The 25,501-nt window shown below is 34.4% G+C and overlaps 2 protein-coding genes across 6 annotated transcripts in view; both read right to left on the reverse strand.

Annotated features, from left to right (window-relative positions):
• LOC124426674 (WD repeat-containing protein 47) overlaps positions 1 to 25,501 on the reverse strand; it is a 45,192-nt gene that overhangs the window by 647 nt on the left and 19,044 nt on the right. For 4 of the 5 annotated variants that reach the window (XM_046968673.1, XM_046968700.1, XM_046968690.1 and 1 more), the window contains 7 exons: positions 24,564 to 24,674; positions 24,404 to 24,479; positions 4,249 to 4,445; positions 2,792 to 2,961; positions 2,388 to 2,695; positions 1,703 to 1,943; positions 1 to 1,212 (listed from right to left, as the gene is read on the reverse strand). The exon at positions 1 to 1,212 is cut by the window's left edge and continues 647 nt beyond it. In XM_046968673.1, coding sequence (XP_046824629.1) covers positions 1,067 to 1,212; positions 1,703 to 1,943; positions 2,388 to 2,695; positions 2,792 to 2,961; positions 4,249 to 4,445; positions 24,404 to 24,479; positions 24,564 to 24,674 — 1,249 coding nt within the window. In that variant the 3' untranslated portion in view covers positions 1 to 1,066. The remainder of the gene's footprint in view (positions 1,213 to 1,702; positions 1,944 to 2,387; positions 2,696 to 2,791; positions 2,962 to 4,248; positions 4,446 to 24,403; positions 24,480 to 24,563; positions 24,675 to 25,501) is intronic. The other variant, XM_046968682.1, reaches the window with a different exon arrangement.
• LOC124426773 lies at positions 19,062 to 22,800 on the reverse strand. Its single transcript, XM_046968881.1, has 2 exons — positions 19,588 to 22,800; positions 19,062 to 19,436 (listed from the first exon to the last, which is right to left on the reverse strand). The coding sequence occupies exons 1-2, from the start codon at positions 20,530 to 20,532 to the stop codon at positions 19,305 to 19,307; spliced, it is 1,077 nt and encodes a 358-aa protein (XP_046824837.1). The 5' UTR covers positions 20,533 to 22,800; the 3' UTR covers positions 19,062 to 19,304.

The raw sequence follows: 25,501 nt of genomic DNA on the forward strand, positions 1-25,501 counted from the left end.
GACGAAAAATAAACGAAAACCATTAAAGTAGAAACGAGGGAAAATTAATCAGGAGGAAAGTGAGTTTGCGTCTATCTTCGTATGTTAAAAATAAAATCGTATGACAAATTAATGATCGTGATAACGAATGTAAACAAATAAAATATATGAACAAAGAAAAAAAAAAGAGAACAAAAAGAGAGCACTCAAAGGTTAGAACTTAAAATACGTAGACTATACAAAAGCACGTATACGTCTACTTGAATGATTTTTAATCGATTGTGTTACGTTAATGTATTTACATTACTACATGATGCGATCGTAATCATATATAAAAGAGAGATAGATTTAATTAGAATAGAACGAGACAAACGCGAAGTACTGCCAATTTCGGCTTTTCGAAAATCCTATTTTTTTTTTTTCACATGCGTAACATAACATTACGTCTCCTCGATAATAACGCGTTTATATATATATATAAAAAAAAAAAAAAAAAAAAAAAAAAAAAAAAAAAAAAAAAAAAAAGACGAGACTAACTCCTTCGCAGTCTTATAAATTCCCATCGCAATTAGCGATTTCCTATTCTAATCAAACTTCGAGTCGAAATAAGATCGATAGATCCGATCACGTTGCTGCTCCTACTTTGCTTAACTTTTACTTTTGTTTCTTTTCAATAACGAGATACTCAAAGCGTGTAGTAACGATATTATATTTTTAATCGTATATCATCCCCGTGCACAATTATAACTCAAATGTACTTTTTTAATTGGTCATAATGAAGCACGAAATACACGGGGATAGTTCGTTCTCGTTTATCGCGTAGGTCGCTCGTTCTACGATCATTCTTTTTTTTTTTTTTTTATTTTTTTCTTTTTTTTTTTTTGTTTCAATTTAATTTCATCACTTTTTTTTTTACTTTTCTTTCTTTACCTTTAATTAATTATGAATAAATTTTTTCGTAAAAGAAACTCTCGCATGATTGGCGTAGAACGAACGATCTTAAGACCGCGGCGAATGATCTTACAAAAAGGATAAATAAATAATAACGTATGAGAAGGATAAAGATTTTTTGATCTTCTTTCCCCTTCTATATAGGTGGTAAAGCCCACAGTGTCGCGGTTTTATCGGCCGACGTGCTAAGAAAAGAGAATTCCGTTGGATGCCAACGTCCGGAGATTACTTTGTCCTGATGCTGAGCAACCACTACACTTGGAAGTGGCATCGTCAAATCACCTGCAAGAATTTTAACCGATTACATTTACAAAATCATTGGGACATTTCCATTCCTCGAATTTTCGCCAATATAAAAAATAATATCTTTTGTTTGGCGGAAATCTTAATATTGCGTAATTGCGATTTCATTTTAGCTCTCCTTTAGAGAAAAATGAGAGAAAAAAAGAGAGAGAGAGAGATAGATAGATAGATAGATAGAGAGAAAGAGAGAGAGAGAGAGAGAGAGAGAGAGAGAGAGAGATAGAGATAGAGATAGAGAGAGAGAGAGAGAGAGAGAGAGAGAGAGAGAGAGAGAGAGACAGAGAGAGAGAGAGAGAGAGAGAGAGAGAGAGAGAAAATTCGATAATATAATTCTGGAATATATTATAAATGTGTTTTAATCATACGTAGGATTTTTGTTCAACCGGTTCAGCAAGTTATCTTATCCAGGTGTAGGATAAAAGGTAAATTGCATTAATATAAAATTATTTTCACGTTTCTCGAAACATACCTTGGAGATCGGTAAGTACCAACTTATTATCATATCCTCCTGTAAGCAGGTAATAAGCAGAAGGAGAGAAACGTATGCTTCGTATATCCGCTGCATGAGGTTTGAAACATTGAACCGTTCTTCCACCTCGAATATCGAAAAGAACGCAACTGCTATCTTCGTGTCCAGAGACTAGAAGACGTCCTGAAGGATCAACGCAGAGAGCAGCAACTGGACTACCAACCTGAAACGACATTAAATACTGCTAAGACAAATAATACTGATAACTTTTTATATAGATGCCGGAGACGTCCGATAAATATTCGATCCCTATGTGTGTGTATGTGTATTTGTGTATGTTTGTACGTATGTATTTTAAGGAAAAGAAAGAGTGAGATTGGATGAGATGCTGTGCGATTTAAAAAACGTAGATCGAACTTTTATCGGACGTAAAAATAAAAATTGAATGAAACGAAAATAATGAAAATATGTCATGCTTAGCGTTTTTGAGTTTATATTTGATGAATGTGTTAAATAAATTGATCAATTTCGACATAAGAAAGTCGTAAATATTTAATAAATACCTTGTGCAGTGGAATGTGAGATCTACTCTATCGACGAGGTAAAAGTAGAGAAGTCGAAGAGATACAGTACGCAGGTGAAAGGAGAAGAAATAAAGATGACGAAGACGTTAAAATAGACTTACCCTACTACCAGGTACCGTCGCAGGTGTGACCATATTAACGCAACCTCGTGTTCTAAGATCCCAGAACCTGACCGTTTTATCTTGTGATCCACTAACGAACATGGCGCCTCCCCAGTTGTAGAGAGTCAATATATGACCACTGTGACCGCTCAGAGCTTGGAAAGGCGTACCGGTTGTGCAATCGGTAACGTAGATCTTACAGTCTCCAGCACCTCCACTGATCAGGAGGCTGGATTTATTCGACGTATCTTCCAAGAAACATAAATCACGAACCGTAGCATCGTGCATCGTCAATTCTACCTCTTGACCTATGTAATTATGAAATATTTATTTAGATTTATATTTGCATATATCGGACCGATGATCAAGAAATATTTTCTTATATTAAAATGAACAACATTTACCTTCAAGACTCGAGGTGTCCGCATTGAAACGCATAAGTTTGACCGTCTTATCGTTACTTCCGGTTGCCATTAACTGACCATCCGGTGTCCAAGCAAGACAATATATCGAGCCCTTATGATGCTTCGTTCTCTTTGAGAGAACAGTAGGTTGATAAGTTTGATGATCCTCCCTATAACGAAATTAATTATCGATTACTTTGTTAAAATTAATATTAGTATAGTTAATAATAAGACATTACACGTTGAAATATACAATTTCTCTTGGATAAAACTCGTCAAAGTCGCGAGAAAGAAAATCCTCGAGGTTCTCAGAGATCATCACTTTCTTTCATCAACGCGTTCGTCTTCGTTCCCAGCCCTCATTTAAAACGTCAGTCTATTAAACGGAACGTAGGAGTATTGTATATACATACGTGCGTATATTCGAGCGTGGGAACGAATAATGTTTTGATGGTGTTAACGATCAAAAAGAAAAAAGGGAAAGAATAGAAGTAAGGACAACACTAATTTTATCTTGCCACTTTCACGGTACTAATTTCAATCTCTTTAAAATTCAACTCGACTGATTTGATTTTATATGAAAATTAACGAAAGAAAGTCAACGAGAAAGAATAAATGTCAAGATCGTAAGATAACGTTTTTAAGATTCGATACTAGTTCGACGTAATCGAATGATTATTTATATTTTAGAGGTCGAACGCTTAAAAAGATGCAACTAACTACGTAATTTCGTAAGAGTTAAATATGGACTTCCTATTATACGCAAAATGACGTGTCCGTCAAACCCATCGATTTCTCGCGGAAATCCTGTATTTTCTCGCATGTCGAAGAGATATCGTCCACTTTTATTTCCGCGATTCGATTAAGTCACACTTGTAATTTACGATTTCTCGCTCGTCCGGCGCGAAACAGCTTGCATAGCGTACGTACCTACCTACCTACCTACCTATCTACCTACCTACCTATCTACCTATCGCGTACACCATAAACTACCTATATATAAATTTCCGCTTTCTACACGAGCTTGCCATTCCAAGTATCAGAAGCGTTGCCTTCGAAATGACCACTTAAACTCGATTTAAGCGAGGAATATATGGGAGGAAAAAATTACATTTCGACGAAAAAACTTATCAAGTGTTAGACAAAAATTATCTTCAATACGATAATCTTATGTATATTTTTTTTATAATAAAAAGATTAAATCGATCATTGACGTTAAAAGTAGCGATCGAACGAGATCTCTCGCCTAATACTTTTTAATTCTTTTTTTTCTTTTTAAAGATCTTTAAACCGGACCAATACGGAAATATATTAGTATTTATTATCAAATACAAATTGAGTTTCGCTGTTAGTTCGATGATTTGATAAAGGAATGTAAAAATGTTTTAACATTAAGAAAATCGTACAGAAACGACATATCTATGTCGTATGATAATTTAAGTTAAAATGTTTTTTACCTGACGTCGTGGAGTTTAGGATAGGCGCATATTCGGACAGTTTTTGAGTTTGATCCCACGGCATATAATTTACCGTGTGGATGAAATTCGGCACAACGAACTGCTTGTACATCTTCCAATGCTGTGACTGGAACAAATCTCGGTCTACCACCGTTGCTGCTTCCATTGCTAACGTCGAGATCTGGTCTTGGCTCTTGCTGTAAGAAAAAAAGACGAATCTTATGTATAATCGAAAATATTAATAAATAACAATTGATATTAATCGCAACTATATGCGTTTAAGATTACGATGATATAGATGGATTCTTTTTTCTGGTTTTTTTTTTCTTTCTTTTTTTATTTTTCTGTTCTGTTTTTTTTTTCTTTTCAGTAGCAGTCATAAAGCGTAAACTCGTTTTACTTATATATCTTCTTGCACAACGGCGTGCACTTCGCCACGCTTTTACTTTCAGCTTCCCGACTTCGTCGATTATCTTGATGGACAAATTAGCAAAGCAAATGAGCGACTGCGCTGTTGTTTGGTGTACGAGAGACCAAAGTAATACGAGATCGTGCTCGAATTCGTTTTCACGGAGTCGTACATCTAACGGTGCAAAAACGAGACGTTGCAATTTCACGTGAGAACTTCATTTGCAATCGAAAAACGTAGCGTTAGTATTGACAGGTAATTCATTATTTTGATATTTATGTTCTAACGATTGCTATCCTCTTCTTCGTTCTGTTCTTTTTAAATACTAATAATAATAATAATCGTAATAATAATAATAATAATAATGAATATGTATGTCCACCGTCATGGAGATTTGAACATCCTTGTGATGTAATCGAATACGATTAATAGCTATACATACGTACGTACATATGTATGTATGTATATATGTATGTATGTATGTTACCCCAATGGTCACCCAACGGTCTTCTTACATAATTTATTCAAAGAAAGTTTTAGTGTACATCTGGACGACGTATAGGATAGTTATGATATTGCAAGGCTGAAAAGATATATATATATCAATTGAATAACGTGGCTAGAAAATCGATTAAAATGGGTATTGATCGAAAGAATTGAGAAACATTTATAATCGCGGATATCTACGTAATATATGTTTAGTTTTAGATAGAATCATTGTTACACTCATTAAATTCCTGAATGCAATGAATCATTTTTCCTTGCGAAAGAATTGACGGTAAAAGGGAAGCGTGAAATCTTGTGGTTTCTTGCGAGGAAACAAAAGAAACAGGTGTATCCAAAGTTATAAAAAGACGAATAATAAAGCTAATATGAAAAGTTCTGTTTTGATTTTGACCGGATACGTCTTCCAAGGAAGGATAGAAAAGTATACCAAGATCTAGGACAGGACATGTGCGGACCGACTTGAGCAAGTAAAAAGCATTAACGAACGTTGCTTAGTCACGGATGTTGTATTCCGCCTTTCCAGAGTCGCGTGTCATGAATAATCCATGGCATATCGTTTGATCGTTAAAGTTTAAATCAATAATCGATGACCATTTACGAGTTCTCCGATTTAAAAATTGATCGAACGAGATTTTCGAGATTGTTTCGTTGACGATCAATTTACAAATGATTTTTTTTTTTTTTGGAATTGCAAAATCAAAGAGAAAACGTTAACGATACTACTGTAGATAAAATGTTCACTTTCTTAAAATTTCAATGATAAAATCTTCATCTTCGACGATCATTCACGTCGTTTCGGTGGTACGAACAGTTTGACTTTTATATATGCCAAAGTTATCTTACCGTGAAATGGAAAATAAAAGAGGGATCTCATATTGCTTATAGGAATCGATCGTTTCTTTAAGAGAATCTCATCGTTGCGTGCTTTACGAGTGAGAACGAGGCCGTAAAAATATCGATCGAAGTTCCGGGAAAATTCCTTCTATGGATCGGCCATCAAACTTTCTTCGGATAGGATTTAACGAATCGGAAAGGATCGTAATATGAATTTTACGAAGATAGGAACGACGATGTTTCCTTGTAAATAGAATCATCACCATCATCATCATCATCATCATTACGATCATCATCATTACCATCTTCCTCTCTTTTCTTTTTTATAAAGATGACTTTTTCGTTGATTATTTCGATTTAATTACTCCAACTTTTTTAGAAAGCAGTTCGATAGATAGCGTCAACTGTATTGTCATAAAAAAAACGTATTTGAATAAATTCAATTCTATCGATATTCTATCATTAAAATTTTACTTCACTTGATTAATAACTTTTTTTATAAATGACTTTAGAAATTATAGTTACTCTTTTCTCCATGACAATTATGAAATAAAAAAAAAAAAAAAAAAAGGAAAAAAAAGGGAAAAGAAGGCGTGTCATATACCATAAACATATGTCCTCTCTTCTGTATTTATCAACCGGATGTCTCGAAGGCTCTTTTGAACGAATCTTCTCTTAAGTCGAACTTAGCCAGTCTTAAAGACGGATTCAACGACGCGTGGCTCAATGAAAAACAACTAATAAAAAAATCTTGACCTAATTGCAAATACACGGCAATATAGACATTTTACTTTCCGCCGGTTACATCGTTTAAATCCGATAAATTATAAACTATTCCGTTCTTTTCATTTTACCTTTTAAAATGTACATCTCTGTCTGGATCAAAACTTTCTCGACACAGCATCCATTAGCACACGAATACTTTGCTAGTGGACGAACACTTTCGATTAACTTCGTTATCAGCTTTAATTTCACTCCTTTATCGTCGAACAAATTTACGATAAATTGCTCTCTTTTTATTATTATTATTATTATTATTATTTCTATTATTATTATTGTTGTTGTTGTTATTATTGATTTTCAATAATTTAGAACGAGTTTAGAAATCTTTCAGATGGCTAGTTATGCCGTCAAACTTTGATAGAAATCCGAATGAAAGACTGCCGAAGGCCTAATGAAATCTTTCACGCAAAACAAATGGAATATTATTATCTGAAAAGCTTTCGTTCGTCTCGATCAGAGTACGTACTCGAGAAGAGTAAAGTCCGGTGAAATCATTCAGATTATACATATCTAGGCCACGGCATACTTTTTCGACGTTCGACTTGTTCCAACAGATGCCAAATGCTCGAATCGAAACGTCTATATTACATTTAAGATTCTATGTAAAATCGTGGATACGAAAAGAAATAAAAAGACAAAGAGGAATAGAGAAAGAAACAAAGAAAAAAAGGAATAAAAAGAAAAAAGAAAGAAGAAGATTTTACGAAGAATTAATTCGATTTTTCGTGATTCCTTCAAACATCAGATTCTCTCAATCCTCTTTCGTCGATTTTGATAAAAGAAGATACTTCGATTAAACTATAAATTCTATTATGAAATTCCAACTGCCGTTTAATTAATCACAATCGAACATACGTTTCCGTCGACGAGAGAAAATTTCGTAAGAGACCGCCCGTGCTAATACATATGCGTTCTCACACATACGTTCATACAAACGCGCGCGCGCATACTTTTGCCTTCCGATCATTTCTCATTCAATCGAGATAAGACTATAATTTTCCTGACGGTTCTCGATACGTTCTCTATGGACTTTTTTTTCAGGACAAGAGGCATTTCAACTGATAGCCACGCGAATGGACGCGTAATAGTTCAAAGGATAACGTCGTCGTTATTAGAGAGAGAGAGAAAGAGATGAGCAAAAGATTTCATTTCGAGTAAAAGGGAGAGAGAGAGACAGAGACATAGAGAGAGAAAGAGAGAGAGAGAGAGAGAGAGAGAGAAGGAGAAGGTTAATAAAAGGGAGATCTCTCGAAACTTTCTACATCGAAGAGCTACTACGAACACGTCATAAGTTTTAATTATACGAAGAACGATTACAATGTTTGTTAACTTGCTTTCATTCGATGTTAATTAAAAAACAAAAAAAAAAAAACAAAACAAAAAAACAAGAAAACAAATCTCTAGGTGGGATCTTATTACGAATTATTATTTTTTTTTTCCTCGAATCTGAAATTTTTGTCCTCGAAAATAAGCTCCATTTCTGCCGCTTTTGATAATTACATCACTTGAAACGACGAAACTAATCCGTACGTTTGCTTTCACGAAATAAATCATGTTCTTTTCTTTTTTTTTAAAAGCTTTCTCATCTCTACAACGATCGTATCTTTTATACGAAACAACTTTCTTCTGGAAATACGGAAATAGGCGTTAAGGTAATACTTTAATTTGTGATAATTGAAATAGATATCTAACGAAATCGAAAATAATTCATCGTACAAAATTGTAACAGATAAAGATCGAATATATATATATATATATATATATATATATATATATATATATATATATATATCGCTGATTTCTCGCATCGTTCGTAATTAAGATCGATGAAATTGTCTGATAAGTAATCAACGAGTCGAATTAACGACCGAAAAATGTATTATCTCAAAAATCTAGTTATTTCGAACGGGCAAGATTATTGTTCGAGCGATAGAGGTCGATCTTTTTTAAATTGCTCGAAATAGCTATGGTTCCGTTATCGTTAAGCGTCGAGGGATCATATGAAATTAATTGAAAAAAATGAAACAACGTGACTCCTCGACATAAACTATGTGAAAAGTGACGTAGGTACTTGGGGAAAAAAAAGAACAAAAAAAGAAAAAAAAGGAAAAAAAAGGAAAAAGAAAAAGAAAATCTAAACTTTCATAGACGATATAACGATGGAAAATGATTTCGATCCAATCTGCCGCCGCCAATCGTACAGTCGATTATTTCGTCCAATGAAATTATCCTCGTAGAACAGTGGCAACGCTTGATTAACTCGAAACCGGCTATCGGGAACACTTTCTTCGTACGATTTCTCATGAAATTATCCCTTCTCGTTAAACGGCACTTGCGAGGGTACAATAATCGTTCGATTTTTACGTCGTATTAGAGACGCGACGATTCATTGCTCCTTCTAATGGGCCTCACGCGTTTAGCAAAAGCGATTACTTATTTTAGATTTTAGATCGAGCGATATTATAACACGTGACTTTTTCATATATATCTAAATTTTATCTTGGTGATGTATTTATAGGTACACCTCACGAATAATATTCTATCGTTCTCTTTCTCCTTCTTTCTTTTTTTCTTTCCTTCTTTCTGTCTTTTTCTTTCTCTCTTTCTCTCTATTTTTTTCTAGTTTTTTACTTCCTCGAATTTATGAATAGTAATGGACAGTATAACACGCGCGCATAATTAGTCCGACTATTCGCTTTTACAAAATGTAAAACGAATAACAGCACAAGAAATTATGCTCAGAGTCGAGCGTACACTTTACATAACATGCTTAACGAGTCTCCCTGATATTATACACGCATCGAGTTTGCCATTTTTTTTCTTTCTCTTTTCTTTTTTTTCTGTTTTCTTTTTTTTTTCTCCTAAACAATTAAAACATTGTTCCTCGACCTTTCGATTTCTCACGTAGAAACACGAACGTTCTCTCTTTCGCGATCTTATTTGAAAGTTTTCAATTTCAAAATTTGTTTGAAAAAATTATTTGCACAATTTTGTTATGATATATACATGATTAATCGATTCTATATTTATTTTCTTTATTTCCTTTCTTTTTTCGCTGATCGATCGAAATAAAAATCTTTTGTAATCTTCCGACGTAATATTTATCGTTCCTTTTGACGGTCTCGTTAATGGATTCGAAAGAACATCAAGGCCGTTCAATGGTTTCTTATTACCCGCAAGAACCATACAGCATGCTCATGCTTCGTTGGATAAACGTATACGTAAGTAGATAAGGCTATGGTGCTCCTTTCGCATATTTTACCGTTAAATATGCGAGCGCATACGAAAGATCGATTTTCCGCTCTCTCTTTATCTTTCTCGTATGATCCGGATATACCTAGGTATTAATTTATTCGATCACGTCGTCAACCTTCGTATTTTATTCCAAGACAATTTGGTTAATCATTTCTCGCGAGACAGATCTATCTTATGCAAGTGTTCTCCAATAATATCAAATATACGCGTTAGTCATAGGCCTAATTCGCGTTAGATTAACTAACATACAGGATATGATTTGAAACGTTAACGTAGTTTAACGTGAAATAAATATTCTTTATCGCAAATATCTCGATTGAGATTGCTAACTCATGTAAAATATGAATACAAAGCCAACACCGTCGGATAGGTTCCAAGAATTATTTTTTTCTTTTTTTTTTCTCTTTCTTTTTTTTTTTACAATCGGATTTTTAACGATAAACTTTATATTCAATTGATCTTTCAAGTAATTAGCTAAGTACATATATAAATAGCAATCAGTCAGAAATAGTACATGACTATAATGTTAAATCATTCGTAAGCATTTTCTCACGATATGAAAAAGATTAACGAACCATGTAACTGCCTCGTCGTCTTCCTGCCTTTTCGTTTCTCTTTTCCTCGTGTCTCTTGTAATTCTTTCCATCTCTATCGAAGGTATGCAATCCATGATGATGACCATTGACTTCAACTTCCAAAAGATTTTCCATCGATCTACGAGCCTGTCGACAAGCGGCTACACCCTTTGACCTATTCCTTGGAAGATTATTCCCATTTTCATCATGATAATCTTCCCATTCGCTCATCTCGCTTCTAACATCTTCTAAAGATCTAGTCCTGCCTACTGCACAGGTACAAGGTGGTACGCTATTTCTACCATAATCTCCTGAACTCTTGGTTCTACCTCTGGGCCTTTCCATCATCATCATTCTCGGTGATACGGCTACTGGTGAGACTTGAATCGGTGAAATTGCTTGAGCTGGCGGTGGCATTGCATTCCTGTACATAGGTGCAAGATAATAATAATCTCTTGATTTGTTTGGATTAGGTGCCCCGATTCTAGCCGGCATGTAATTATAATCCGTTATATGTGGTCCCATCCATTGAGTCACAGTTTCGAATGGCACTGGTCGATAACACAAAGAAGGTCCTCTAGGATTCGAATGATTTCGATACATCGGTGGCCAAGGACGATGTTGCTTTAAATCGAATCGTGGATCTACTCTAGGATCTAATATTCTTATATCACCCATATTGATCTTCTATCTTCGATAGATCCTTCCTAATTCTTAACCTGTTACGATTGCGATTCCGACTAAACTTCTCCTCAGCTAGCACGTCGATTAAGATCCTTCGTGATCATGACGAACTCTTGATAAAACAAATTCTTACGAAACTCGTCCGTTCGACTTTTTAAGATTATCGGACAAAGTGTAACGACACCGATGAAATTTCGATCTCTAAATCAACACGCTCGAGCGAATACCTCGTGAAATATTCTAACGAAGATAGAATAGGAAGAAGAAGTTGAAAGCTGGAAGCGTAGAGGACGAAATCTTTCCGGCAATTTTCACCGCTTTCCAATTCGACGATCTACAAATAATCGTTCCTCTTAAAATAACACTTATTATTATCTATAGTTTTAGTTTTGTATCAAATTCGCAACACTACACACACTTTTAAATACAATCTCTCCGATACACACACACACATACACACATACACACGTACACACATACACACACACATATATATATATATATACATATATCTTATGCGAATCTCTTTTGAATGCTGTAACAACACTGACTCTCGATTGATATTCGTTTTTTTATTCTTTTTTAAATGAATAAAATTAGAATTAATTCGCCTGAAAAGATTCGAGAGAACAAAGAAATAGATCAATCGATTTCCGTGATATAAGAAGGATATCCGCGAAACGCGTTTGCTTTGGTGCGTCCGCGCTCAGCTGAGTGCAGTAAAGGAGTGCGTAGAAGGTAACGTTCTTGCCGAGTGACTTCGCGCTGCTGAGAAACGACCCACTTCTACCTCGGCTGTAGAAAAGACTCGCGGGTCTCCCTACTACCATCGCGCGATCCTCTCAATTTGCTTTGCTCATCCCTAGTTTTAAACGTAAAGTAGGGGATATTCTATTTCTTCCTCTCTAGAGATCAAATCGACGGATCACTAAGCAAATCGATGTAACTTTCTCAAATTCGAATGTCTATCCTTTCGATCATTATCGCTGATCAATTTCCCCTTTGTATATGTATTTGATCTTTTCATTTATACGAATAATAACAAACTTTCAAGGCCTTACGTAACAGTTTTCGATTATCGAGTTCGTGTTTTGTAATCTTGCGAAATCATTGTCAGAGAGCTCGATCGAACACGAAGATCTTTTTAATCGCTTAATTCAACTTATGTACTTTAACGTTTTTTTTATTAGAATTTTATTGCATAGGAACTTTTCGTTACACTATATTGTGTGCAGCCTGCGTATAGCTGAGGATCGATCGAAAGGATGATTTTTATTTTATGAGAAAACAACAGTTATATATATATATATATATATATATATATATATATATATATATATATATACTTCCTTCGCGCGTGAAATGTAATATCGTTGATTTTATAATTTCATTTCCATGATTAAAAACTTTTCTGATATATCGAAATTAACGTACAAAATAAAGATAAACGATAAAGGAATGGACTCGCTAAAGGAGAACGTGATTTCATTCATCGAGAGAGTTTGATATTCGAATAAAATAAAACGGAAAAGAAAGGAAAAATATTAAATGATCAAAAAGGTGGTGGTACTGACACGTTCGTTTTCCATCCTCTCTCGCTTTCACTAGAACTCTCTTCTCCGACGACTTTAAAGATTAGGCCCATCCGCTTTGAAATGGTTTAGCTCGCGATAGAAATCGTGACAACGTTATACGCAGGAAGTGAGAATGAGGGTGGGTCTGTTAATATAGATATCTCCAAGACTCTCGATCAGATCATTCATCTTTTCTCGTACTATTGGCTACATGTTCACGTTGCTCGTAAATTATCACACGAATAAGATCGTTACGCGAGAGAAAAGAGCTCATATCTGATCATCATATTAAAAGAAGATGATTATGAAAGTGACTTGAGAAACATATATATATATATATATATATTTTTTTTTTTTTAATTATTTTATATTATTGTAATGATGACTGATAAATATTTAAAATCACAATAAATTATATTTTTTTAGATTTCTTTCATTTTACTCGAAGCGATTTTATATGTAATTATTTAATGTATTTATTTAATGAAATTATCTTTGTGAAATCAGTACATGTGTATTAGAAAAAGTCTACAATTAAATTGCTTATTAATATTTATGTTTGTTAATAATAAGACGTATTCGAATTGCGATAATATATATTTGATTTGATTAATTTTATATATTAATATTTCGTTCAACGAAAAGAGTTTAACGACTTAACTATCTATTCTCTTAACATTAAAGGAGGAAATTTAAGAGATTTTAAATATCTCAGTGACAGTGACTTTAGAGATCAAGCCAATTCCAATTTTCCATTCTTGGCTTTCTCCGATACGCTCCGTTAATAATTCGTGGCGATGCGGCAATCCTTTTTATTTTTTCCGTCTCTCTTTCTCTTTCTCTTTCTCTCTTCTCACTCTCCTTTCTTTCATCCACTGAAAATCTTCATGCGCGGCAAATCAAACCCACGCAAGATTTCCTTTCGCTAGAGATCAGATATATATATATATATATATATATATATATATATATATATATATATACTATTATATATATATAGTATATGTATATACTATTTGATTACTATCTCACATATTGAATTGTTTATAAACATTAATGAGAAAGATTTCACAAAGGAGATAAATAAACAAACATTTAGATCCAAATAGATCTTGACATGCGAAACAAATTTATAAAAATTGTAACTGATCGATGATCAAAAAGGAAGAAAGAGAGAAAGTGAGAAATAAAAAAGAAAGAAAAAGGGGAGAAGGAGAAAGAAACTAATTAATATTCGTTCTCTTTATCGTTCAGAAACAAAAAAAAAAACAGAAAGAAGAAAGGAAAAGAAACGGCCGAGGTGCGATCGAGCGGGCAGCCACGAAGACCAGTTTTCTCCGCACCAATTTGTTGGAGGATCCAACGAAATCCACTGTGTTGGAAATAGGTCGTGAAACATATAATCGCGATGAGTCGACGCTGACAGTGACGACTTAGGAATGTTTAATGCAGATACCTATCGGTCGTATGCGTTTTAGAGAAAGTATATCTAATCTGTGACACAAAAACAAAAAATTCCCATGATCCAGTATAGCGGAAAATACAAATTTATTTCCAATTAATGAAAATTAATAATTAATGAAAATTCGTCAAAATTTCTTGCGAAATTAAAATAATTTCTTGTGTTTTGTTTCCCGTAAGATTATGACTTTGTGCACATGTCAATGATAAAATACGTAAACATTGATCAATAACATTAGCTTCGCTATTAAAATTAACTTTCGAAATCAAACGAATGGCATTAAATCACGCGATACTTTGTGCAAATATTTCCATTTGATTTATTAAGTTCACTTCAAACGAGGCTATACTTTTCAATGCCATTGGATAAGTGAAAGACTGTTTTATAAATGCATCTCGATAACGATTAGAATAACGAAAATGTTTCTCTTATCAGCGTTACTTGTATTAAACTAATCCAGTGAGTCACGAAAGTATTTGAGTTTGAGTAAGAAATAAAAGAAAAGTTAACGAAGTGTTGAACGTTTGAAGAGTTTCTTTTCTTACAGTGAAAATGGAGAAATATAATCAATGGGGAAGATAAAAATATTTTATTTTCCTTTAGCATTTCTGTCGATTGTCTGTATATAAATAAACAAAAAAAAAAAAGAAAAAAAAAGAAAAAGAAAAAAAGGAAGAAAAAAAAAAAGAAAAAAAAATGGAAAAAGGAAAAGAATTTCTCTAGAGAGAACCGGCATTACCTACTTTTTCCGTCATCTTTCTTTCATTTTAAAACGCCCGTCAGTCGGCAAAAAACACGATTGTCAACGTCGTTGCAACGGAGCACGTGACGAGAAAGAGGAGGAAAAAGGTCGAAGGTGTCACATAAGAAATGGGACCTGTTAACCGAGTTTCTACCTACCTACCAGAAATACAACCTACCAAATCAACATATACATATCACTTGAAAAATTATTTACTTATGAGGCATTTACTTAAGTGACCAGTTTCTTGAAAAATTTTCAAAACCGCATTAAAGTGAAAAAGTCAGGTTGGTCTGTTTATCAATATGTTGCTTATATATATTTTGATCACTGGCTTAATACAGTTCCAAACTAACGTCCTCGTGAAATGTCGATCGTTAAAGAGATACGATATTTTTTAAATTTATTTTATACTCGTTAAAAGTTACTACAAAATTGCGATACTTCTTTCACTAACATATCTCTGATCGTTATTTTAGTCGAATTTCATTAACTTTTAACGTACGTTTACGAATGACGATGAAATATAGTAAATTTCTTTTAACCAAATCGTTAACACAGATTATGCAATATGTCTCACGTTCGATCTTAATGCATTAAAAATAATGTTGCTGTTCGTTAACGGATTGACGTTCATGTGAGAAAACTAGAGATTAACGATTCTATTATAAATAATAATAACGGTTCTCTAAGTCTATTCGCAAAAACTCTACGTTCGATAAGATGAAGGAAACCTTACTTTACGAATGTGCATGCGTATAATTATGGTTCGTCCGCTCCAGGTACATGGACCATGACACAACTTGCCGTTACACAGTCGTGCTTAAGGGCAATTTAAAAATCTCGTCGAAAGTAAAGCGGAGAAGGTGGAAATGTTACTTATCAGAAATTCGCACGATCGTTAACATTATACGAAAAAAATGTTGAGAGGACAGTAACGTAGGTAAGGTATGTATGATTATATAAAAGATATAAAATACACGTTCACTTTTTTTTAACGATTTCTAAATACCAAATATATTTCTGTTAAATCTTAACTCTTTAATTACGAATTTCTAAAAAAAGAAAAAATATTTATACTGCTCGTAATATACCAAATTGTCTGCCAATTAATATGCATGAATGTAGAAAGAATAATGGCTAAATACACAAAAAACGTAACATTAAAAAAAAAAAAAAATTTATAATAATTATTATAATTTATCGTAATATTATAATAATTATCGTAAAATTTATAATAATTTATCGTAAAAGATTTTGAAGAGTAAAAATCTCAACCGATAAATTAGCATTCTATCAATAATGTATACCAACTATCGGTAAGACAGAAATCCTCACAAAAAATTTTACCGATACTTCTTATACCGACTGTAGGAAATGCGGTTTACATTTCTATTTATCCAAAGGAAACGCGTAAGATTTGTACTTTAAACTACTGCAAAAAAAAAGAAGACAGAATAAAATAAATACATATATGAAATGAGTGTTGTGTAGTAGAATCATGACTGAACAGGAAAAGGAAACGAACGTCACAGAGAGACAAGGGACTTTCACCTAATCGACAAACATTCTAAAGAAATTCTTTAAATATTAACTTTGACGAGAAACTGCAATACCTTTTTCGATCACATTTTGCACACCAATTAAAACAAACAAAAACAAAAGAAAATGAGAAATAAATTTATATAGATATGTAGGAACATAGCAAATCCTTTGTCCCTATTTCCGGCACGCAGCAGACGGCGCCAACGACCACGCAAAAATTTGCTTTGTTGTAGATCAGTCAGCGTATTTATGTTTGTCTTCGTATCTAATTAAAGAAGAGACATTTGTTGTGATCCTTTGAAAGATCGTTAAGAGTAAAAGGAGTTAAATGTTCTCATTACGCAAATGTCAAGGATCGATTGCCGCAAATAAGATGCGCGCAGACAATGCGTTAACTCGTTTGCCTTTCTCCGTCTCTCGCTCTCTTTTTCTCTTCTTCGTGAATAATTTCATTCGAATTTCGACCACTACTACTTTTTCACTATCCAGACGATCGTTAACGCGAATGTCTTTAGTTTTTGTAAGATCATAAGAACTTCGTCTGGACGTTCCGATCGATCTTTCTTTTCTCCTCCTCCTCCCTCCTACCCCACGCAATGCAAATTATTTTTAATGAAAGAAAGAAAATTCTTAACGAGAACTCATAAAGTAAAATTATCTCGTCCGATGACATTGCATTAACATGTATTTTTCAATTACGTCTTTGTCGTGATAATGATAATCGTCATTGAGAAAACATGCTAACGAACCCTTTTACATTGTATCTCTGTCTGCGTTCCTTCTTCTTCTTTTCTCATGTCTTCATGTTACGAGTTTGCATTCATATCTCAATATACTTAAATTTTTTATCTAACGGAACTGAGGTTCGATCGGTCAATCATCTTGAACGTTTTACCGTGAGACAACAGTTAAGAACACCACACCGTGCATGTATATACGAAGAAATCGTTTCTCGTTCGTCGACCGAGAAGTCACGCGTAAGTAGATAGAACTTGCATTCTCGCGAGAGCTTAAATTGCATCGTTTACTGACAAATCGACCCTCGTCACGTGCCATTTAAAGGTGGAAAAAAAAAAAGGAAAAGAAAAGAAAAGAAGAAGAAAAAACTTTTGACCCACTATTGTCTACTTCTTTTCTAAGAGGAAATCATCTTTATAAGAATTAATGAGACGATGATAAACGAAATGATCACCGTAAAATCACTGTAATGAATATCTACTTTTTTTTCTTCCCCTCCCCCTCCCTCCACATCCTTTCGTTTCCTTACTTCAATAAATTATCCTATTTAATTTATAAACGTACCTCTTCTTTCTTTCCACTTATGCTTTGGATAATCAAATCATTATGTGAAGCGTCATACGAGTAAGCTATTATCTCTTGATAAAAAGGATCTCGTTAAGAAGACAACGGACGGATAAAAAGATCATTCTCCGGTAATTACGTTCTAAGAAAACATAGCTTATAACTGAGATCCGAAGAAAATATTTTATACCGGTACAATGATACAACGATGACATTACGACGTGATAGTTTTTATTCGGCTTAATAACGAATTTACGGTCAGTATCCATTTATAAAAAAAATTATATCACTGTTTCTTATCCGTACGACGATTTAATTTAATGACGCGTCTACTACTTTTAAATCGTTTCCCCTTGGAATATACCATATGAGGGAATATCACGTGGGATGCTGGGAAACGGGAATACGTAATCTTTGTTTATAAAGGAAAAGAGTCGAAGAGGGAAATGGAGAGAGGGAAGGAGGGAGGGAGGGAGGGGGAGGAGGGACAGGGTAAGAAGACATAAAAATATCAAATATAAGAAGCCAGATACGTGGAATTGGTACGTGTGGGTTGATTCAGGGACGATTATGCGTAGGTTGCACCTGTGTATCATCGTGTTTCATGAAATCCAATAACAGGTATCTAATATCTTAACTTAGATGCAAGTAATATTTTGTTAAATGCGTCGATGAACAAATCATTGTAAAATAATATCGTCTTTCCTCATAATGACAATGATTATTTGAAAGAACGTAGAAAGAATTGTCAACAAAACAATATTCCACATCGTAGATTCCTAAATGCGCAATATGTGTATCTAAAAATCAAACGTTCGTGGTGACTAAAGAGATCGCGAAGATCACTCGAAGCGTGTAGCTTTCGTAATCGTTGGATGACTAATCTCTGTGACATGTTCATACCATGCATGGCACGCAATGACGTCAGCACAAAGAGACGTACCAATGCGTGCATACCACGTGCCAGGAGGAACATACCTAACCGATGAAAAGTTCTCGAAAGTATCCGAAGTAAAACGACGAAATTAATCGAACGAATTTTTTTTTTTTTTTTTTTTTATAAATGTTTTGTGAATTTATCAAATAAAAAGTTAAATCATTGAGAATACGCGTTTAAAAAAAAATCGAGATGTCGAGATAATTGGTTTATGTCATTCGCTTTTATCTTTTTCTTTTCTTTTTTTTTTTTGGCAATATCTTACTTAAGGAATAGTTCCAAAAGAAATCTTTGATCTACGCTTGTAAAATATATATACGTACGTACATATATAAATAAATGTCTATGTCCAAACGTTCAACGACGTAGGCGATAACGGATAATCTAGCTTTCCCACGTTCAATACTCCACTCCTGAAGAGAACTTCCTAACAAGGTCCGATAAATTTTATCTAACCACTAACATAAGTAGAAGGATCGTGGTCGGTCCCCCTCTCTTTTTCTCCCTTTTCAAAGATTCAAGAAGTTTTCTTCTGTCCCTCGTGGGAAACGACGAAGACAATGAGCTCAAGCGTGACTCCTAGTGATTTCAAGAGAAGACACATCGTTGGGGAAGAAAAACTTTGACCATATTTAAGATAACGTTGTATTCACAAAGAGAAGACAGAAACTAATCCTAGTTTTCCATGAAAAATTTTCCAAATTATAACTTGAAATAGAGATCTTTTTACCTGATCACTATCCTGTGTTCCTTCTTCCCAAATTGGATCATCCCAACCCCCGGACGATCCGGAAGAACCTCTACGACCTGGATCCCACGAGTTTCTCTTAGAGTTATCCAAAGAATCCGTCGATAATTTTCTCCTATCGAAGGAACTCCTTCTGCCAGGAAGAGTTATCGGTATAGTCGACGTCGTTTTGCCGTCCTTCTTTGAAATCCCGTTGGTACTGAGCGAGAGGTCACGGCTCAAGGTTACATTAAGATTGCTTCGAAGATTTCCACTGGAGCCGGCAAGACAACTCTTAAGATTTCCACTGGAGATGCTTTTATTCTTCGAATGATCTTTACTCGATGAAGCGAGTTCAGTTTTAGAAATCGATTGGGAATCATTGGCAAATAAATTGGATAAGTTTTGAGTGGAATCTCGACGACGACCGGCCCTTTGAAGACTTGTCATTGACTTAGCTACGTAATCTCGTCTCAAAGGTGAATTATAATTCAATGCAGTGTCCTTTTTCAAGCAACCCATCGATCTACCGATAGGATCTCTTCTAAGGCTTGGTCCAGCTATCGTATTATAATGCGATTCCTTTCTGGAATGATTAATAGCACCAGTTGAAACAACTAAAGGATTTTTTCGTAACGTATTGGGAAAGGTTGAAGGATGGAGTTCCTTTTTCGGTGGAGACATCGGCAATCCCAAAGAACTTCTTCTATTTGGCGAATTTCCATCTCGACGGCCGAGGGAGTCTCTTCTGGTCTGATGTATGCTACCTATTGAACCACGACGATTCCAACAATTCTCCTTCGCATGCTTTCCGTGCACGTCGCAGCATCTGTCAATTTTCATCTCTATTTTAAATAATTCAGGATTATTCTGTTGTTGTTCGAGTTTTATATCCCTGAAGAGTTCCTCAAGCCGACGTATTGCGGCTTGCTGATGTATGCTCGACATAATCGCTACTTTTAATCCGTCCTCCGTGAAACTTTTACACCAAGAGGAAGTCAATAGTCAGACTGGCTTGATCTTGTGAACTTGGGCCAGTATACGTTTATCGTCTTTCCGGTTAACGAACGAGTTGCATCGCGTTGCGGTAATCGTGACACGCTCGGCGTGATGTAAACGCGTTCACGGTTACATGAAAACGCGTGTGCTGCTTAAGACACGTCCGGTGAGGCACTGCTGGCCTCCAGAGTGAGAGAGACCCAGAGCCTCAAAGGAACTCTCCATACAGATCCCCACCAGCCGAAGGCATTCGTAAAGCTGATAGCTCCATATTAGGTCAAACCTTATGGCTTTGTCGCGGTAAATCCACGACAGAGAATTTCGTTTCCTTGACCTTGACATATCGGGAGATCGAATCAAAAGTTCTGAAAACTCACTCTCGATCTTAATGCGATCTCACCGAGTTATTCTTCCTTGCGACTAGGAAGATGCACCTCTGTTGACCTTGACCTTCTTCAACTTAAACTCATCTCAATATCTATCAAGTCTACGTTATGTAGATACACGCGTACGTCACTTTCACTAAGTTTACTGAGGAAGATAAATTTCATAGCGATAAGCAAGCAACGTGATCAGCTCGATTACGTTTATGGACCAAAATGTCGGTGACTCAGGAGTTCAAGCAAACAAGCTAACATTATGTCATTCGATGTATCCTCATAGATATACCTGATCTTCGTGTATTCAACAAAATAGCAATGTAATGTTTAGAGAAAGACAGAGAGAGAAAGAGAGAGAGAGAGAGAGAGAGAGAAAGAGGAGGAAGGGAAGGGGGGAATTTGTTGACTTTACCTTTCTACTTTATCGACGACCTTAATTACAGAATATTACCTCTCAGTGGCATTTAATTGGTAACCTTCGTGTCAAGTAATACACAAATGTATCTACAGATTTCTACTATAATCGACTTCGTGTGCAACGAGATGGAGCTGCACTTCTCTTGACATATGAATAAACTGCATACGAATGTAGTTCTTATATATTCTTTATACAAAGACTTCTTTTATATAGCCTAGCACGTAGTACGTCGCTTAAAATCAGCGAACCACGGAGCCTCTCGCTTTATGAACTCACTTTATCGAATGCACGAATGACTTTGGTTTCTTCGGGTTAAGAAGAAAAATATGTCTAAGTGCACTCTAATAGTTTTAACGTAAGAGAAAAAATATGTGTACAGAGAAGTTGAACTTTCGACATATCTATGGACTTTATTGAAAATCCATTATCATTGATGAATTCGCCTTGTTGAATAGTTTATGGAACATACACAATAGACTTATTGAGTTACCAAGTTTTTCTTTGACACCCACATAAGGTAATCCACAGATACTAGTTCACCTTGATGATCGAAAATATATTATGCATTTGATATCTAGGAAAAGGTATATACTTTCGGAAAACTGACACAAGTGTATAAAACGGTATACGATTACCATCTATAAGATCGCATTACGATTCTTGCCTTTCGAAGAATTATGACGATTCAAAATAAGATTCGTCTTTACGAGATAAAAGTTTCATATTAAATCGAACAAATTATTTTAATTTCTTTATCGTTTAAATTCTTCAAAATAGAACTGATACAAATCTATTATATATCTAATCGATATGTAATCGACGATTTTAATTTTATACAACAATGCATATTTAAGAAATTTAACAATAACTAGTCTAAATCATTGATATTCATAAATCAAAACTTGACGAACTAATTATCACCGAATATAAAACAAAAACACCGCGAGAAGAAAATCTTGAAAAATAAGATTATCTACACTGAACGACCATTTTTGCGAAACGTTTCTCCAAGTGGGAAAGGGGGAGAGGATGGGGGGGAGACGACATACACGTCTTCTCGATGTTTCGCGGTTTGTCCGAAGGCGGTACCTTACGTTCGTTGTAGTAAACGCGTGCGCTCGATTTGCATGAGCGAACTGCGTCGTCGCAAGGCGAGATTATTCAAGAGCGAGTCTAATAGTTAGAACGGTCGTTAGAATTTCACATGTGGGTGCCCGAGACCTTGCGAATTCCATAATGCAGATGTTGTAAATTGTTTTACTAAACAGATTAAAGAACGTATTGACTCGAATCTTCTTAATTATGATATCAATCTTTTATTCAAAGAAAATATGAAATTATTAATATTAAATAGAGAGTATGACGTGAAGTTTGAAATGATCATATTAGAAATCCTCTATATAATACATCGTTTAGATCTCTTTTTATTATATTCCATTGGATTCTGCAATGTATACATATGTACCTACCTGCAGCCAGTTTATTATGAGCAAGTGACAGATTGATGTACGGTGCACCACAAGGGAATGCACGACTCGTACACACACACACACACACACACACACACACACACACACACATATACGATCATTCTGGCCGAGTTTATATTCATGAACATGAACAGAACGTATAACCCTTTTGATATCGTCACGCTTACGAGCAGACATTCGCGTTGACAAGTTATAACGACAACCTATAAGAAATTTCCACTCGACGAAAATCACCGTTATATTTTCCTTTCATATTCTATTTTCAAATACTTGTACGTATGTACAAGTTTACCGGACTTGCAATTGACCGGTCGTGTTGCAATTTCACTGAAATCAACGGATAAGGAAAGTTCTCGTTTCTATACTGCTTGTAAAAGTCGATACGTTGGTAACTAAAATGAGGGGAGAAAAAAGAAATACGAAACTGACCATGACCTATTGACTCATCTACGCAACCAAACAAAGACAATGATGTCAACTGTTATGGTATACTTTATCACGATTGATACTGACTTCGAAGAACTGTGATTTGAAATTTTTTTTTCAATCGTATATTTACAATTAATCCTAATCAATTTCGAATACTGCCAACGAATGCACATGATGTATTCGTACAAAACCGGATTAAAAAAAAAAAAAAAAAAAAAAAAAGAACATTTTATTCGTCATTCGTAATCACGATAATCAAACTATTTTTTTTCATTTTCTCTCTCTCTCTCTCTCTCTCTCTCTCTCTTGCTCGTTGTTCTTTTTTTTATTTATTTTTTTTTCCTCAACATTTCCGTCGTAAAGCTACAAAAGCCTTTTAAATGCAAATTTACGGCTGACGCCACACGGCCATTGTTACATTATCCGGAGGGATCTTCGGCAACGGAAGTACACCGTGTCCTGCCTTTTTTCTACGCTTTTGGATATCAAGCAAACGCAACACAAAAAAAGATTCACATATTTTCATGGGATATAATCAAATAATATTTTAAATATCTCTTGAAATTAAGAGTCATTATTTTTACGAATGATAGAGATAACGAATGATTATCGAGAATCAACTTATAAAGATCGAACGATGTTCGATAATACTTAGAAAATGCTCGACTGCCCACGCTCAGTTACCACTTAAAAGCAATTAGTACGATTAACGAGAAATTTCTGAATATTTCCAACGAGTCAAGAACGTTCGAGGAAATACTACAAATGCTTTCAGAGCCGGAATTAAAAAGTTCTTCATCCATTTACAAAAAGTACTTTTTAATCTTCCTATTAATTATTATTATAAATCTTTTATCTGTCTTGAAAGAATCGATTCGTACATTCCTTTCTTTTTTTCTTTTTTCTTTGTTTTTTTTTTTTTAAGTTCAAAAAAAAAGAAGAGTGAAATCAAAACGAGTTTCACTTTTCTTACGGATAAATTGTGAATAATAAGTTGTGTATTAATTTTAAATATCATTTAAAATAAATACGAGAGAAGTTCACGAATGAATTTCTTTAAATAGTTATGAAAAAGGGAAAAAGAAAAAAAAAAGGCGACTTACCTTCGTCGTCTTGACTATATCGTAATGACTCTCGTGAATTCCCGATTCGTTAACACACGGTGCTGAATTTTGTCTCCTATAATAAAAAAAGATCAAAATTTTTTGCTCCATCCTAGATTTTCATTCTATTTGATTTAAGATCATTTATCGTAACACTTACGTGACTTGATCATAACCATTTATCATTGGCTTTGGCGATTGAATACCAGATCTTACAGGTGTACTTGCATGAACCGGAGATGGACCTTTGCTACCCAAAGGTTGCTTTATACTGTAAATGTTCAAGGAAAACATAATCAAATTATATCCACGAGATCATTAATCATTCGCTAAGAGTCTAATCAATTTAACGGAAACTTTGATATTATTTATCATTATAAATTATAACATTTACATTGTAAATACATACATATTTCAATGTACCAATAATTATGAAAGTGGTTTTACTGTTAATATAAAATTAAATTTATCATTTATTTTGTGTTAAATCGATTCACTATATACATATATATATGTATGTATGCATATAATTCATAATCATTACCTAACATATGTACATATATAAAATCTCATCATAAAATTATTATTAGGCAGCCAATTAAAGGTTAACGGCAGTATGAAATACTAAAACACGTAGCACCTAACAAACAAGCTTCCCTTAATCTCGTATTTTTTTCCGCTAGCCATATCTTTTCTTTTTGCGCTACGTTTCATTCCAATATTCTACGGGATTTCACCATTTTCCAAAAATAGTTTATCGCAAATATTTCGCGATTTGTCGTCCGTTATAGTCTTCGTTCCGTTAGACAATATCATGCCGCATCATCGAGTCCACTTCATCGATTCTCTTTTTCTTTCTTTCTTTTCTTTTTTTAGCTTTATTATTTGTTTATTTTTCTTTTCATTTCTTTGAAAAAACGGTACAATTTTTAGACAAAATGTATACATGACTCGTCCAAGAAATGGCTGGATGAATCACGAAAATGAGAGCGCGCATATCGTTAATTTCCTTGTGAGCAGGAAAAGAGAGGAAATTATTCATAATGCATCGCACATCCGCGCTTGAAATTGGCGCACCTGCGATCCGTGGCAAAGGAA

The sequence above is a fragment of the Vespa crabro genome, chromosome 1 (assembly GCF_910589235.1).
Source record: "Vespa crabro chromosome 1, iyVesCrab1.2, whole genome shotgun sequence".
Taxonomy (NCBI): Eukaryota; Metazoa; Arthropoda; class Insecta; order Hymenoptera; family Vespidae; genus Vespa; species Vespa crabro.

Coding starts and splice junctions, on each gene's coding strand:
- LOC124426773 (XM_046968881.1), bottom strand. CDS start 20,532: ATGTCGAGCATACATCAGCAAGCCGCAATACGTCGGCTTGAGGAACTC. Junction 19,437..19,587: donor GAACACAGGATAGTGATCAG/GTAAAAAGATCT, acceptor TGAAATCACTAG/GAGTCACGCTTGAGCTCATT.